This window comes from Hippopotamus amphibius, chromosome 8, assembly GCF_030028045.1.
Source record: "Hippopotamus amphibius kiboko isolate mHipAmp2 chromosome 8, mHipAmp2.hap2, whole genome shotgun sequence".
NCBI classification, from domain to species: Eukaryota; Metazoa; Chordata; class Mammalia; order Artiodactyla; family Hippopotamidae; genus Hippopotamus; species Hippopotamus amphibius.
This window is the reverse complement of record NC_080193.1, coordinates 98,704,649-98,722,720: the sequence shown is the minus strand read 5'-3', so window position 1 is coordinate 98,722,720 and position 18,072 is coordinate 98,704,649. Positions and strand designations below refer to the sequence as shown.

General features: G+C 40.4%; 1 protein-coding gene across 1 annotated transcript in view; it reads right to left on the bottom strand.

The window, feature by feature from the left end:
* Window positions 1-17,849, bottom strand: part of DYTN (dystrotelin) — a 45,979-nt gene extending 28,130 nt beyond the window's left edge. Inside the window, exons 1-8 of the mRNA XM_057746504.1 lie at window positions 17,774-17,849; window positions 16,979-17,053; window positions 14,094-14,295; window positions 12,137-12,222; window positions 11,521-11,621; window positions 7,264-7,335; window positions 6,848-7,011; window positions 1,225-1,336 (exon numbers count right to left, since the gene is read on the bottom strand). Coding sequence (XP_057602487.1) covers window positions 1,225-1,336; window positions 6,848-7,011; window positions 7,264-7,335; window positions 11,521-11,621; window positions 12,137-12,222; window positions 14,094-14,295; window positions 16,979-17,053; window positions 17,774-17,849 — 888 coding nt within the window. The remainder of the gene's footprint in view (window positions 1-1,224; window positions 1,337-6,847; window positions 7,012-7,263; window positions 7,336-11,520; window positions 11,622-12,136; window positions 12,223-14,093; window positions 14,296-16,978; window positions 17,054-17,773) is intronic.
* Window positions 17,850-18,072: the final 223 nt, after the last annotated feature.

Here is an 18,072-nt window from a genome sequence, read left to right as displayed (position 1 = left end):
AATACCCCCTAAAGTCGGTAATAACTCCTCTCCTGGAATGTGGAAATCTAAAGCTAGCAGAGGGTATGAAAGAAGACTAATATGGCTGCTAATTGGAGGAATTCTTTGGGAATTTATTTCCAGAAAAATGCCCATAAATTTACTTTTGTATAAAATTTCAGTAGATTCACAGACCACCTGAAGCCCACCCATTGATCCCATATGTAAGCCAAAAGGGAACAAAGGAATGAGATGTTTTAAAATGTTCAACCCTTGAAACCTAAAGTGTAGTAACAAAATGACCACATGGTGTCAGTCTAACATCGATAAGGCACCTCTTTTCCCCCAGGCATTTAGAAATGGGAAGATCATAGGCTAATAAACCTGAGGAGCTGAGTTAACAAAATTTAGTAAAGCAACATCCACTGATAATTATTTGGCAAGACTGAGGCACTTGACTTTTGTGGACCATTCATGGTAAAGAGATGATGAGGGAACACTGTCCTCAGTAAAGGTAATTAGTCAACATCTTTCATGATTGTGGAATTTGAGGGTGAGGCCATCTGCCCGGAGAAACTGATTCCTACTTGGTGATTAAAAGAGGGTGTTCTTTTTGGAAAAATTTAAGTGCTCTCTGATTTAAAAGTATCCCATTTCTCTTTCTTGTTAGCAAGAGCTGAATTCTCTTCCTAAGTATTTACAGTTTTCTTAAATAAAATTAGAAAATCAGCTATGAAGTCTTAGTTTCATACTCTTCCAGTCAAAACTGATAGTAGCCTTTCTTTTCTGTTTTTCCTAAGGAGGAAACACTTGAATTTTAGCACAGCACTCAGGAAAGGACATTAAGAAACCAAAAACAAAAAACTTCTCCTGAAATGTACTAGCAACTAGAGGCCTTGTTGCGTCATTTTTACCAAACCAGACCTTTTTCTTTTTAATCTGTGTTCACTTCCAATGCCTCTCCCCTCTTGCTCCTCAGATATTTTCTAGTACACAGTACGGGGTCAATGGCTTCAGACTGGACTCTGGCCTTTTCTTATCACCAAAAGGTGTTATTAAAATCTACAGTGTAAAGACAGTACATGTACATTGAGAGATATTTAAGGTTGAGTTTGCCACTTCCTTAGTCTTAAATATTATGAAAGGAGCAGAATCTATGTTTTTCCTGGAGGGAAAGTTTTAAAATCGCTGTAGCTTTCACTGATAAGATTCATGAATAGTTTGGTACATTGCATTAGATGTTACCTGAATACAGTTCTCAATCACAGGATGAGACTTCTGGTGGGACTTGCTCTGAAGACCAGATAAGAAACACACCTGGCAGATGTCAAAGTTGAGACACTTCAGACAGCGGTATCTGCCAATTAAAATGGAAGTGTGACTTACATCACTACTAGTAGGTGAGCAAAGAAAACATTATTCAGATGGAGAATGAGCATCCTAAAATATACAGGAGGTGTCTATGCTATCAAGTGAGGATAAAGATTCTCCCAAACTTTATAGGGATACTAAATGACTCGTGGTTTATTTACTCAAGGAAGTCTTTTGTTGGTTGGTATTTTTATAATGTGGCATTAAACTGATATCGTTTTATTAACAAACTATAGCATAGAGGCTTGATTCATCCTCCCCCCTCCCCAAAAATACGAAGCACCTTTTACATGCAGGGTACTGTGTGCTACAACCCTCAGGACAGACTCAAGTCTGCAGCCACATTTGTGTAGCTGCACAATGCATTCAAATAATTTGAATTTAATTGCCAACTTAAGAAAACTGGGAGATTTCCAAAAAGTTTGAATTCTAGCTTCTCTTGAAAATGTGTGGGATATGATGATATTGGACCTGCATTCCTGCGTGGTGTTGGGGAAAATAAAACCATGATAAAGAATCTAAAATAAATGCATCAGGACTTCCCTGGTGGTGCAGTGGTTAAGAATCCACCTGCCAATTCAGGGGACATGGGTTCTATCCTTGGTCCAGGAAGATCCCCCATGCCGCGGAGCAACTAGGCCTATATGCCACAACTACTGAGGCAGCGTGCCACAACTATTGAAGCCCGTGCACCCAGAACCTGTGCTCTGCAGCAAGAGAAGCCACCGCAATGAGAAGCCTGTGCACCACAACGAAGAACAGCCCTGGCTCACCACAACTGGAGAAAGCCCGCACCCAGCAACGAAGACCCAAAGCAGCCAAAATAGTAAATAAACAAAAAAATTAAAAAGTAAAATAAACATGTCATTTATCAGAAATCTGTATGTCAGAAGAATAAAGTGAAAGAGCAGGAGTGCCTCACCAGCCAAGACTGAGTGACCACCACACCCAAGTTTCTTAACACGTAAGTGTTGCAGACTTCCCATTATGAGCAGTTACAACCTTAAATCTCCTGAGGTCAGCAGGAGAGGAGGAAATATTGAGACACTCCGGTAGGGAAGGGTGTCTTTTGGCACTCAGGGAAAACGCTGTGATATTGGGGAGGGCTGGTGAGACCTCACAGTCATGAATTAATAACTTTTAAGGATGTATGGGATCATATTGTTTGTCTGTGCAACATCAGAGATCTATACTTTTCTTCCCTGATGTTTTAACTCCCTTCTTCAACTTCGGTGCATGCGGCATAAAGTCGTTCCTTCACAGTGGCAGCAGTGGGCGAGGGCAAGGTGGCAGCTTCACCTTTAAGACAGCCTCTCCCCAGCCTTCTGCCCTCATCAGTCCTACTTGCCTTGCCCCCAAAAGCATCTGAGTTTTCAACCTGTCTTCAAAGTTACAAAAAGGAAACTATGACAAGATGCCTATGCTCTTCCAATTTCACGTCTTGCTCCAAAGACATGATATGGAAGCTTGAGGTACTAACTAGCAAAATTAGGCACCATGTGAGGAAGCGCCGTGTGAGAGGCGTGGAAGATACATGCTGCAGGAGAGAGAGGGGGAGATCCCGGGGGCTGGCACGGTCTCATACGTTTTTATGGAAGAGGTGAGACTCGTGCTGGGCATAGAATGCTGGGTGAGAGATTAACGTGGAGGAAATCCCAGGGAGAAAGAAAAGGAGGAGCATGGTAATGCAGACTGGGGTGAAGAAGAAGGGCTTAAGGCTTGTCAGGTCTAGCAGACCTGCAGGCAAGTCTGGAGAACGGAGGAATAAACACTTGGAATGTTCCTGAGGCCAGATGGCAGAAGGGCTTCTGACCAAAGTCGCTGGAAGGCAGCGCCGGAGAATGCAAGTGGCATGAGGCCAGTTCCCATGGCCCTTGTTCACTGCTGTCCCCGACACCTAGTCCCAGGGTAGGATATTAACAAAAAGTGTGGAAGGGCTATCATAGTAGCAAACATTTTTGAGCCTTTATTATGCAGCTGGCAGTGGACTTGTGTTGACATAGTTAATCCCCATGAAAGTGCTTTAAGGCAAGGCAGTCTTATTATTATCCTCCTTTGAAGAAACTGATTCAAAGAGAGTTTAAGCAATTGCACAAAGGTACACAACTACGTAGCAAGTGGTAGAACTAGGCTTTGCGCCCAGGGATACCATCTGAATGGAGAGCCAGCTATTTTAAAACCTGTAATAGACCACCAAGGCAGAAGACCTGAGTTTGAGTCACATACCACTATTAATAGGTGACCTTGAAATGGAAACTTAAGCTCACTGTTTTGAAGATACCTGGTGTATGGTAGGTTTTCAATGGACAAATGAACATTTGTTGAGTGAAGCTAAATGAATGACTTAGTTTCTTCAATGAGGAAAACGAGGCTAGTAAATCCTGCCCTCTTGGCCTTGCAAAATTTTCACAAAGCTTTGAAAATTATTCAACATGCATAATTGGGGTGACATGAAGTGTATAACATAACATATTTTTTGTAAAGATGATTTGATGAGCCACCCATACTGGTTGCTTTATTTAGCATTACCATATGGTTGCAATGGACTCGTTAGGACAATATGCTGACCCTACCCGTGGCTTAGTTCCTCCATGCTCTCAAACTATCGACAGGTGCATGAGAAGGTGTGCAGTGTGGATAATGGGATTGGTCTGTTGTTGATGCCTTTACTCATAGTGAACCAAGTTTTTTCCCCTAATCTCATCTCTAACTTACATGGCTATCACAGAGCATACACGTGACACATTCTGCTAAAATTGAATGCTTGGCATATGAACAATCTCTGGTCTTTGTAGCTTCTCTTAGTTTAGGAGCTCAGGTCTTTGCCCTCTTCCTGCTACCTCCAGATCTGCAAACACTTCTGCTCTAAAATACGTTTATGAATCTCACGGAAACTAAAAGCCTTGAGGCTGTTGCTGGAGTTTTCTGAGAGCCAAAAACACAGGTTTAAGGTTAGAACTGTAATACATTCAAGCAATTTATAATAGACTCAGAAAGTTACAGCTAAAAGAAGCCTGTCATCATCTGACCCACTCCTCCTTCTCTTGCTTACAAAGAAACTGAGGTCTAGAGGTTAATGGCGATGCCCGGGTTACCCAGCTGTCGGCATATATGAGAACTGTACATTGCCTTAGATTTCTAGGAGGAAGGATCGATCACACAGAGGCATTTCTAAGAGGAAGCTTAATCTCAGTCTTAATAGATAGGGGTGTAATCTAAAATTTAAAGCATGGCACTTCTAGTCCTCTGTCTTTGCTATTTTTTTTTTTTTTGAGTGACCTGAACAAGTCATTCAAATTCTTTGAGACTCCTTTATAAAATAAAAATAATAATACATGCTTTATGATCTACATAATGATTTTGAAAAAATATTTCAATGTAAAAGTTGTATTTTACGTAATTGCAAAGTGAATTCTGTACTTGACCCATTGCAGGACACACAGTAACTGCTTAAATAATTCTTGTTTATTGAGTAAATGATTATGATACACATATAACATGGAAAATCATGTTCCTGTTTGCCCACTGTCCAATAAAAAAAGTGTATTTTTCATTGTACTATGGAGATTTCTTTGGTTTGACTTGTTTCCAACAGTTAGGGCCATTTGTGTGTTTTATTGTTTCAATATGAGTTATTTGCATAGAGTTTGTCATAAGTGAAGTTTCACTGTATCCTCAGAATCTTGACAAATTCAATTCATTTTCTCAGCAAAATTAAAACCTGATTTCCAGTATTTTAGTGGACTCAGCTGACCTATTTTATATCACTCCTCCTGCCCCTCCTGGGCACCCCCCCCCTTTTCTTTTACCTGTTTTGAGCCCCCAAGTTGCCCCAGCTCTTCAACCCAACCACATCTCCAGCCCTGTTACACCTGTGTTCACGCACCAAGGTGATGGTGGCCGCCTGACTGGCCCACAACTGCAGGCTTCCTCCCCATCTGGTCTTTTTTTTTTTTAATTTTTATTGAGTTATAGTTGATTCACAATATTAGTTTTGGGTATACAACATTCAAAATGTTTATATATTATAAACAACTTATAGTTATTAGAAAATGTGGACTATATTCTCTGTGCTGTACAGTGTATCCTTGAAGCTTGTTTACTGTGTACATAGAAGTTTGTACCTCAGTCACTCTCCCACCCTTCCCTCTCCTCACTGGTAACCACTAGTTTATTCTCTGCATCTGCGAGTCTGCATGTTTTTCATTGTATTTACTAGCTTGTTTTATTTTATAGATTCCACGTATCAGTGATATCATACAGTAATTGTCTTTCTCTGTCTGACTCATTTCACTAAGTATAACACCCTCCAGGTTCATCCATGCCCATGAAAATGGTAATTTTTAAAAAAATTGCTGTGTAGTATTGCATTGTGTATATATATGTATATATATGTTTATGCAACATATATTGCATTGTAACAATATATGTTGTATATATATACATACAAAATCTTTATCCATTCATCTGTTGATGGTATTTACGTTGCTCACGTATCTTTATTTTTTTTTACTTTTACTTTATATTTATTTATTTAAATAATAACTCAAATTTCACTTCTTTGTTGTTTTATTTACAGGAGACCTTCAACACCAAGATGGGATTTTGACTGTCATCCTCAAAGCTGTGGAAAGATCTGAATCTCCTATGTCCAAACCTAGCTTTCAAAGCTTCCTTTTCCTGGAGGCTGAGAGAAGCTCTGGTATGAGCTTCTCCCACAAAGCCTTTGGGTGCAAGGAATGTTCTCCGCTGTCTGCACAAGGAGGCAGCAGAGCACCACAGTTGCAAAGCAGCGACTGGATTCCTTCTGCAGCCTCTGCCACTTGCTCACCATGTGAGCTTAAGCTTAAGTTATTTAGCTTCGCTGCAAATTTGGCATAATGACATCACCTTCGATACAGTAATAAGAAGCTTCACATGAAATGAACCATGTGAACCACACAACCTAACACTTGTTCAATATGTAACACATGTAACAAGGTCTACTGTGGAGCACAGGGAACTATATTCAATATCCTGTGATAAACCATAATGGAGAAAATATGAAAAAGAATACATATATGTATAACCAAACCAGTTTGCTGTACAGCAGAAGTTAACACAATAGAGTGAATCAACTATACTTCAATAAAATTTTTAAAAAGCAAACAAAAAAATGTAAACTATTGTTATTGTTATTATGGTTGGCTCCAAAGTATTTAAAAGGGGTTTTTGGTAACAAAAGACAAAAAATTTTCCCCTTAAGGAATAAAAATATCTCGTGGTCAGAGTATGTGTCAATAGAACTTAATATTCCGTTAATTATAGAAGGTAAAATAAAATTTATTATAAGCAGGATCACTCATACAGGAAATTACTGACCCCCCCTCCCTCCCCCCAAATCAACTGAGTTCTACACGTGTGAGAAAGACCACGAAAAGAATCTGGAGAGACGCAGCTCCAAGTCTAGACCCATTTGGAGAGTGACGGTCCGTGTAATAGTGATGAATGACCGTACCTCAGTCCTGTGATGGGGAAGTTCCTGCAGATTCTACACCGAACAGGGTGAGTGACCATTTCAGTGGCTGACAGCCGGTAGCAGGTTGGGACCCACAGGAGGATGGGAGGCTCAGACTGTAACCAGGATAGGAATTTCTCTTCTTTAATGGCTGAGCTCAGCACCTGAGAAACAATGGCACACTCAGATGTGTTTCTAGGCACGCTTTGGTCTCTTGTAGAGATGAAAATGTATTTTCACCTTCTCTTCTGGCTCTGTTTCTGTCAGCTCTGCTGAAGTAGTTTACCACGTGCAAAGTCGGGGCAAGTCTACCTCCTAAGGTAGCTTGTCTGCAATGCGGTGGGGAGTAGTAGGTCTGCAATTTAAATGTGGCTGTGTCTCCCCCCAGCTCCCAAGGACGTGTGCATGGCACTCACCCCTTGGAAACAGCTGCGTGTAGCACTCTCCACAGAGCACAGAGCGCGACCTTCCCCCACGACAGTCGGGATCTACGAGAGGCAAGAAACCCCATGTCAGTGATTAAGAAATGGAGAAGCAGGTGGTCACCCGTCACGCCTGAGCGGTGATGCTCACAGCCATGGAGTCACAAGTTTGGGGTCTGAGACGGGAGGAGCTGTCTCAATGCAGGCAAATGGGACCTGTGTGGGTTTTGTGCAGTGTATGAACAGAGAGGGTGAAGGAACGAGCGGGAGGAAGTGGGCTGGGAGGAGGAGGAGAGTGAGGAGAAAGTCTGGCAATAGGGGCAGTACAGGGAGGGCTTTCACTGTTTCTCATCTTACGACCCCAGTCAAATAGTTAACCTTTCTTTGCCCTTGTTCACCTATGAATTACATATGACAATGACACTGTGTTCAAGTTCAGGGCAGTTTTAAGGAAAACCTTTTCAAACACTTTCACATCACCTCATTTTAACAAATGCCAATTTCTGAGGCAGGGCAGTCATCATCCTCGTTTAAAGCAAGGAGTAATTGAGAGCTGATATTTTGCTCAAGGTAAAACAAACAAGCAAACAAATGCAAGGTAGCTGCAGAATTAAGGTTTCATTCCAAGACTCCTTGCTCTGTTGAGGGGTTTCCCCAAAGCTTTGCCATGCTGAGACCTGACGTGTATTCCAATGGCTTGATTTATACTACCTCACTCAATGGTTTCCATCTTTCAATCAGTCACATTAAGGAGTTTAACTAAAACACTAAGAACCCCTTGTGACCGCCGACATGGCCAGGGACTTGGCCCTGACATTATCTATATGCACCGATACATGTACCTGTCACCTCCATTTATGCCCATTTGGTCACGGGTCCCAATTTCACATCTGATGTCTTCTACAGCACAGACTGTCAGCAGGCATTGCCCCCAAGCTCAGAAGTAATTTCAAAGACCCTCCTGCTGAGTCCATCAACTCGAATAAACATTCTTCTAATCAGGAAAGTGTCACTTAGAACCACTTTGCTGACAATTAGCCAGGCAGGAGTCAACAAACATTTGCGTAATGGTGACAAGATGGCTTGTACTTTACATTGATAGTAACCCCATCACCAGCTGAACTAAGTACTATGTGTTTTTAAGCTTTCGTCTGGAGAAAATAACTCATTACCCATATTTTGGCCTGTGAGTGCTGATGAACTAACTGGACCACTTATTTGGATGGCATCCTTGAACCCCGAGAAAGGCGTTTAGCCTCATTTGCAAAATAAGGAAAGTGGATCCTCTTGCCAGTTCTGTGATTCCGACACGAGTCAAAAGAAAATTCACTTCTGTAGTGGGTTTTAACCTACATTTTTGGCTCTTAAGTGTGCGCACAAAGATTTTGTGGATTAATTGCCCATTTGGCTAATTTGCAGGTGTTCTAAGGAAGGATGCACTGTGGTTGGATGGTACAGGCAGAACACCACTTGAAATGATAATTAGGATTTTGGGGGGAGGGCTTGGGAATCACACAGTGGGGCCTGGAATTTTCTATGGGAACTCCTCTCCATGTTCTTAATGGCAGTCAATGGGATGATAATTAGCTATGCAAATTTCCGCCTTCCTAACAACTTTTTCAGGAGCCTACTAATGCATGAGGGGGAGACAGCACTGCAGGAGCTGCCACTTCAGCAGCTCGTTGACCTCAGCTGAGTCTGAAACAAGGGCAGATTTTTAGGGCCTCTTGGATGGGGAGCCAGCCTAGGGGCAGCTGTAGTAGTGAGGAAGCAGCACAGGATTTCAGCTGAAGGAAAATGCCCCTTTATCCGTCTTTTTTCATCACATCCACCTCACCACTTCTGTCTAAGTGTGATTGCATAAATGGATGGACAGATTTTCCCAGATTTTCGTTGGCTGCTCCCAGCTTGAATCCAAAAATGTGGAGATTTGGGGAGTAGTAGCTCCTTGAGACACACCTGAAGTCAGCAGAAAACTGGTGATGGGATCAATGTGCTGCTGCAACCATCAGAACAGCCCTTAAGTAACTACATCTGATATTTAGAAGTTAAAAAAAAATTATTGCCACACATAAGAAACATGAACATCTTAAGTATTATTTGGAATGTACAGAATAAATTAAATACTAATTATGAACATAAGCTATTAACATTAAGACCAAATCAAAGCGAAGGTAATTTTGGATAGGTTTTTCTAAACCATGTCCCCTGTCTGATCATCTTTCTCCTTACCCACCTCCCACCCCTACCATAATTATCCCCAGTTCAGAATCCTTGGTTCTGAATGTGCACCATACACATTGATAAACTGTGGTTTGTTTTTCTCGTTAATTCTGTCTTTCATCAGTCTAATTTACAGGACCCTAGTCATAGAACTTAAGATGGGTAAGGGAAAAAGAAATATTTCCTCCCCTACAGTCCAGACCAGGGGAAAAATTAACAGAAAATTACTATGGCTTCACAGTGCAGGAAACCTACTCTGGGGATTTTACGGGGACTTGAAGAATAGAGACCGCCTCATAATAGGGGTAAAAGATACAGAGGGACAGCAACCACTTATACACAGGAAAATCCAGAGCCTACTTAATGTATTTGCAGAAGACCTTGCTTGGTTACATCATTTTACATCATTTTAACATTTAAGAAATATTTTTACTTTAAGGAGGTTAAATTCCCTTGCCTAGTATAGATAAAAACAACACTACACTTGCACATTCTTAAAGCATAGGAAATGATGAAAATTAACCATTTGAATATTCAGGATTGCATTTCATCTATGTTTTCATTAAGCACTGTTGAAGGCCTTAGTATCAAGCACTTTTCAAGCCATTGAAGACATTAAGATAAATAAGATATAATCCTTGCCCTTGAGAAGCAGCCTAGCGAGAAAAGCATATATCTAGGACATAATCGCAGCAAAATTAGACGAGTGTTATAACAAAGTTATGTACAGGGAGTTAAAGAAGCTTTCAGTGAGGAGGTGACTAATATTTGAGTGATCTTGAAAGACAAACAGTATTTGTGGAGTGAAAGGAGAAGCAGTGGTGTTGCAGACAAATGCACCTGCACAAGCCCGGCGTGGAGAACTTGGCGCATGTCAGGTACAGTAAGGATTTTGATGTGCAGGAGAGACAAGGGTGGAAGGAGTGTAAGGAAAAATTAAACACTGTGGAATACGCAAAAGAAACCACTGGATAGGACTTGCCTTGTGGCTCAGTGGTTGAGAATCACCTGCCAGTGCTGAGGACACGGGTTTGATCCCTGGTCCGGGAAGATCCCACATGCCGTGGAGCAACTAAACCCTCGAGCCACCATTACTGAGCCCATGCACCGCAACTACTGAAGCCCACAGACCTAGAGCCTGTGCTCTGCAACAAGAGAAGCCACCGCAATGAAAAGCTCGTGTACTGCCACAAAGAGTAGCTCCCACTCGCCACAGTGAGAAAAGCCCAAGGGCAGCAACGAAGACCCAACACAGCCAAAAAAAAAAAAAAAAATACTGGATATCTTTTCAATGGGGATTATCTGAACCTATAGAGATGTACATCATTGTCCTCAACTAGGCTATTTTATAATTTTGTAGAGATTAACGTTCACTTGTAGACAACTGATCACAAGGCGAATAATCATTATCTATAGACATGCAAATAAATTCTGTCCTAGTTGAGGGACAATCCTCCCCTTTCCCCCAAAGTCAGTCTTGGGTCCACCTGCAAATTCATTGTAACATTCTTAATCTATCAGTTTGCCTGTTCTTTGCCTTATTTCTTTCAACTAGTTGTGACATCTTACTGGAGCCCTCTTTTAATTAATACATTAAATAAAATTTTGAATACATGTTCATTTTATACTTGTATAAGTATCATGATTTTACCTCTTTTTGAAAAGAGAAGGATTGAGTTAAATCATGAAAGCTTTGCTCGTTACGCTAAGGAGCTTAGGTTTTATTCTATGACAGAATATGGCCAACGAAGAATTTCAGGCATTTATATTTACATTTTGGAAGAGTTACTGGCTGCTGTGTGGAGGAAGAGTTGGAGAGAGGGGAGGCTAGAGTCGGGCAAACCAGTTAGGATGCAATTGCAATAGATCAGCCTACACTGAGATAATACCAGTGGCTAGAGAGGAGAGAGGTTGCATGAAGAACTATATTAAGGTAGAATTGACACCATAAAAAATCAGATCCTTTAGTAATAAATGTGACTAACATAACTGGAATAAATTTAGAATTCTTAAGTATTAGAGATTTACCTGCTGTAGATCTGTTAGTAGATTTCTCAAAATCCTCCGAGTCATGCGTGCCCCAGAATCATAACCTCCCCTGTTATTTTCTGCATACAGCTGAAAAAGAGCTAGACACACAAGGTGGGGAGGAAATCTTTCAATTGAATGCTTGCCATAGACCTTCGAAGAATATGTGCTTTGAATTCTAAACAGTTTATTTGTGTGTATAAAGGGGAAAGTTGTAATTCTTGATTATTTGCTTGCTATTTTGAAGGCTTCCCAAACTACACAATTTGATAACTAATGAAGATCCATTCACATTTCAACTTTTTGATAATTCAGCACATCGATGACGGAGACCACAAGGCTTGTAAATGGCAATGTGAGCAGAGTCTGTCTTTAAAGGAATAATAACTACTGGGGTCTGAATAATCCCCATACAAATAAATATCAAGGATAACCACATTATGAACAGTTAGGAAGCATAGAGGGTTTCAACATCTTGAAAAATTCTAAGCCTTGCCAAGTACACACTGGACCAGAGCCGTGTGGTGGGGACACAGGAGTGAGTGAAGAAGATAACATGGTGGAGAGATTTGGCAGTCACTGCACTTCAGATGCTCAAAACTCCCGCATATGTTACCTCTGTATTTTGTAAGAGGACTGTCCCCTGAGAGGGCAATCAGGGCAGCGGCTGCAGGTGCAAGCTTGAGAAAACCCGTTCCCGTTCTGCATGGCAACAAAACACAGAGACAAGAATGGGAAAGGTGGGGTTATTCTTGGTGAAGTGGTTTATAAAAACCATGACTATGAACGGACATTTTTTTTCTCTTTCTCTTTTTTTTTGGAGGCATGTGGGATCATCGTTCCCCGATCAAGGATCAACCCTTGCCTCCTGCAGTGGAAGCACTGGACTGCCAGGGAAGTCCCTGAATGGACATTTCTGACGCTGAGTTATGAGTTTTTGATTTTCATGGTCTGTTTTCCCATATCTAGAATTTGACAGGACTAAGAATTGAATGAAAATATTTCACCCTTCATTTATTCATCCATTCATGTGTTCAACAAATGTTTATTGGGTGCTTCCTCTGTACTAAGCACTGTCCTAGGCGCTGGGGACCCAGAGGTGTGCCCTGTCTTCCTAGACCAGGCAGTCTCACTTCCTTTAGGGCTCACATGCTGGGAGACCAAATAATGGAGACAAGGACCAAAAGGCAGGCAGAAAGAGCAAATCTTCACATTAAAAAAAAAAATCCACCCGTTCTCAAGCCCTCACTTAGAGCCTCATCACACTTGCCCACTGGCTGTGCAGATTCCAAACCTGCAAAACATTATATCAAACGCAGGAGGACTGTGAGAAGCAGGCATTGGTACTAGAAAGGACAGCCAAAATTTTAATGCTTAAGGAGACTGAAATCACGAACAAAAAAATAAATAATAAACTAGTAAGGAATTTGCCAAATGGTTAAACCCATCAAGAGGTTAAAGCCTCTGGGATGCAGGCTTTGGGGTGATATTTATTCTGCTTTATTATTTTCTGCAATTTCCAAGTATTTTATATTCACTCTGAATTTTTTAAAAAGTCCATTCTACAGGATGAAGCCTCCCCGGTTAAGACCACATAAGATAAACACAACTGAAGTGGGGCAAAAAAATGATAAACTGGAGTTCAGACACACACACACACACACACACACACACACACACACACACACACACACACATGCCCCCGCTGAGTCTAAAGCACACATAAATAAGCCTTTGACAGGGTATAAACTGTTTTATGGGTGCCACAGATTGAATGTTTACGTACCTCCCCTCTCCAAGTCATATGTTGCAATCCTAGCCCCCAAAGTGAGAGTATTTAGAGGTGGGATTTGGGGAGATGATTAGGTCACACAGGTGAAACTCTCATAAATGGGATTGCTGTTACTAAAAGACACCCCAGAGAGGTCCCTTGACCATTCCAACATGTGAGGACACAGCCAGAAGGACACAGCCTGCCCTCTGTGTACCCGAAAGTGGATTTGCACCAGACCCACTTGTCTGCAAGCGCCTTGACCTTGGACTTCCCAGCCTCCAGAACTGTGAGAAATAAATATTTGTTGTTTTAAGTCACCCAGTCGATGGTATTTTTGCGTAGCAGCCCAGACCGACTGAGACAAAAGATTAGCCATTTATGCACAGGTTATTCCGCCTTATCCCACTAACAGAAACTGATAATTGGTTATAAAGAAATAAACAAAGAAATAAACCACTGGGGACTGAAGAGAAAAGTGCAATTTTTGATATATATAGATGCATAATTGCCCTAGCAAAAGGCGTGTATGCTTCTTTAGAGTGGAAATGAGTTTGCACAAACATGTGGATTTTCCCCCTTTTTGCTGTCCATGAGTCATTTATATTAGTGCGGCTGATAAGCATGTACTTTTTTGTTCTCCTCCTGAATGAGTAATACATTTGAGGAAAACAAACAAGCAAGCAAAGAAGCCTTCTTAGATATCAAACCTTGAGCAAACATTAGGCAACCCCATATGGTTAATGACCAGAAGCAACTAAATACACCCTGTGAGGTCACAGCGTGGTCTCCTCGCCCTCACCTGTCATACATCGTCGTGAGAAGGCTCAGAGTGAGTTCCGAAGCTCTGGGGTGCACTTGTCCTGGTTTTTCCACCCTGACTCTCTGAAACAGCTCCTGCAGAGCCTGAAAAAGCTGCTGCACAGAGAGGGTGCTTTCTCTTGCCTCCCAGAGACTCTGATGTAGCAGGACGTGCTGAATCAGAGAACTGTCAATCAAGTCCACTGCAGGAAGCAAAGGAAACACTGCATCATCTCTGATCAGAACAAAAGGCTTCAAAAAAGTAAACATCACCTAGTCTCTAATTAAGACTGTTTTTTATGGCAGCTATAAGGGAACTACATATGATCACTATTTGAATACATCTCCCTTGTGTAATTCAGGCATTCCTATTCTGACAGTTGATTTGATTTCAGAAAAGTGCAATTGTTAGTAAAGCATAGCTAAAACATTATTCCCAGTATAACCTCTAGGATGTGGCTTTATGAAAGGAAATTAAAAGGGAAAAAAGTGAAAAACATGAAAATAGCTTTCCAAGGAAGTTAGGACACCGTGGTGAAAAGAAGGGAAAAAATTTTATACCCTTTATCAAGTAGATCAAGAAAATTCACCTTTCACATTCAAATATCACTTTTTCCTATCCATAGCCTAGCTTGAGAAGGAATATTGTGTGTTAAAATGCAAATGCCTTACTTAAAAAAAACCCTTACTTAAAAAACCTTACTTAAAAAACTGATCTTTATAAAAGAGCAGTTGCTGAATTAGATTCTTTAGGTCTCACCCTTGCCTTAGTAATATTTACATTTTTGATCTTGGTCTCCTCAGTATTATTATCCAGGAAGGCACCTAATAAAACCAAAGTTGCTTACGGAAAATAATGGTTTATTTCTTACATATTTTTTATCACCTTCTCCTAAAAATGTTACAAGGCAATGAATATAAGGAAGAATGAAATAGAACTAACCCTGTGGTTTCTTGCAGATGGAGGATGACAGACAAAATGAATAAACACCCACTTGTGCCATCTGAGAGATGGGGATGTCAGTGGCACCAAGAGCTGCTGGCATTTAAAATGCTTCAGCCTGTGCAGTGATAAAACTCTGCGCTTCTGTCTACTTCGTAAATCAAGCTCACAGATAACAAATCTAGCAAGTATAATAAAATTTTTTATTTGTTCTCTGATACAGCTTTTCAAGGGAGAGGCTAAGGAAGTGAGGGGTAGATTTGGGGATGTGACTTTAATAAAAACCTGGCTGCGGGTGGTGGAGGCTGCAAACTCTTATCGTTATTCAATCGCAAAACCTATCACCTCTGCCTGGCGCGCTGTACACAGGATGCTGTGTCTTCTGCTGAGAGTTCTGTATTACAGCAAAACAGATAATAGTGGTGTCCATTCATCTCACCACGAGATTTGTGCAGGGACGCTCTCCAGCTCTCCAGAGCCTGCTGCCTGGAGCTCACGATATGCTTTATCTTGGTGTTTGGGAGTTTTTTTGTTTTCCAGTGTTTGGCTATCTTTTACAGGTAGAACGTTTCAACTTCTGATTTTGTGTACTGTTACTATTTCCCATGAATGTTATTTATATTCACTGTTTCTGATGCTGTGTGTAATAAAGAGTTCAAAAAGGTACATCCTCAAATTATACTATTGGTACACAACCAGGCATTAATGATGGAGGCTCATATAAACATTGGCTGCTAACTTTCTTTAATATGAGACACTCTCCAGGAAAATAGCATAACTGAGGGTAAATTTTTAATGAGCATATTCTGCCTTTGTTGATTTCTAGAATAGTATGTGACTTGTCTAATCAGTGATTAAAAAAAAAAACTTTTTTAAGCCAAGATTCCCTTCTTCTAAGGACCCTTTTACAAAAGTGCAGTATTGAAGATAGAGAAAAACAGAGTTATTATGACAGATGAGATAGTCTTTGGGTTTTTCCAACTTACCTATACTTCCTTTTCCCATTTCGCTAAGCCTTTCTTGCCCTACTTCACACCCATGTCCACTTTGTGGAACATAATTTGAAAATCACTGGTCTATCTAACTTATTAGGCAGAAGGTAAAATATAAAAAATTTCAATCTTTAGGAGAAATGTCATATATATATATGACAATTTCATTTAGGTCTGCTGTAATAAATGTCATAAATCATTTTACATGAAGTGATTTTTTTACATGCAATATAAAATTTATTAGAAATCAATAACTTTAGATACACTGAATGCCTGATGTTTTTCACAGCCAGGACCCAAGTCATTTCATTTTGGAGGCTTTTTACAGGATAAACATTTTTACTATATTTTACCTTATTTTGCCTATAACAGTATAGAAATAGAAACCATGGCATTCAATCAGATAAAATTTAATGTAAAAGAACAGTTCTCAGAAAAATTTCAAGAGATTTTTAAACTTTATGGCCTGAGGATTATTCATCTGAATTTACTTTTCATGTTCAGAGAAAGATGGGGGTACAACTTAAAAATGCAAGCCTTAAGGGGTAGAAGGAATTTAGAAATGTCTATATTTGAATCTACAAATTAGATTAAACTAACTTATTTTGTAATTTTATTTTGCGTCAATATTGGTATCCCGAGAAGGAAACCAAAAAAAAAAAAAAAAAAAAATTTCCAGAAACCGAGAAAGAAAATTTGTTTTAAAGAATTAAAATCCTCATCCATGAATTACTATCTATTGTCAGTCAGCAAAGCTGCATGTGGGCTGAGCACACAGGTGTATCTTCCCCACTCCATCTTCTCTGTTACAAGTGGGGTAAACACACAGATAGGTCCAACTTTCTGGATCAGGCAGTCACTCACATGGGGGAAGTTTTTGGCTCTCTGTGAATTTTACATTACACATCAGGGTCAGGTTACTTCAAGTATTTCAAGAGAGCCTGTACTTACACTGGCACAGGGTTTGCACTGATCGTAATTTGAAGGCAGTTCTATAAATGGAATTCTCAATACTATTAAGAGCATCTGCAAAGAAAACATGAAATGTCATACATGAAGGACTGTCTCATTATATAAATCCCACATCCTGGAAGGAAATCCTAGAGAGCATGTAGCCCTACTTTATTCTGCAGGTGAGGAAATCAAGGTCTAGAGCTCTCCTTCCCACTTGGGAACAAGTAATAATGGACTACGCTCTCCTAGGCTGCAGGAGACCCTAGAGAGCCCCCTCTGAGCCCACCAAACTAAGGAACGCCCCCGTGAGGAGGACTCCTCCATGAAGCTATCCATTTTTTATATAAAAAGGAAATTCCCTTTCTGAACAATAAGATAAAAACCTATCTGTAGAATATAAACTCAGTTTGTCAATGTCTTCTAGTCATATGCACACACATTTATGCACCTATGAAGATGACTCAGAAGCTCTCCATCCATTCACTGAGCAGGTTCTTATTGAGCTCTTACTATATGGCCCTGGCATGATTCTTGGCTTTTGAAATATGGCAGTTAACAAAACAGATAAAAATTCTTGCCCCGTGGAGCTTAATTTCTAGCGGCATTCATTAACTTGTTGGCAGTGGATGTCTTTGAGTGCCTGAATTCTTAGTTATTTTCTTCCTACTTGTCAATATTACCTTAATTTTCTATGAAGAGCACGTTACTCTTATAAGCAGAAAAGAATTATTAATATACCTTCTTTTCCCACCACCTTCATCATAGCAGTGGCCAGCATTTCTGAGCACTTACCAGGCCCTGAGTATGTATTCACCCCTTTCAGAATCTGCAGGAGAAGAGAAAGCTCTGGGGCCACATCTAGGTCCATTCCTTCCTTTTTCCTTTGGGGGAAACTAGTTTACTTTGATCTTCAGTGTATTCATCAGATAAGTGGGGATTATATTACAATCCTCTGAGGGTATTTGTATGGTTTAAATAAGAAAATACAGGTAATTCTCTCCCTTACTTCTGCTGAGGACCCACAATTTAATTAGTTTCATTGATCTTCCATGTTTGATTTTTGTTTAGTTTAAGAGACATGCAACAACCTC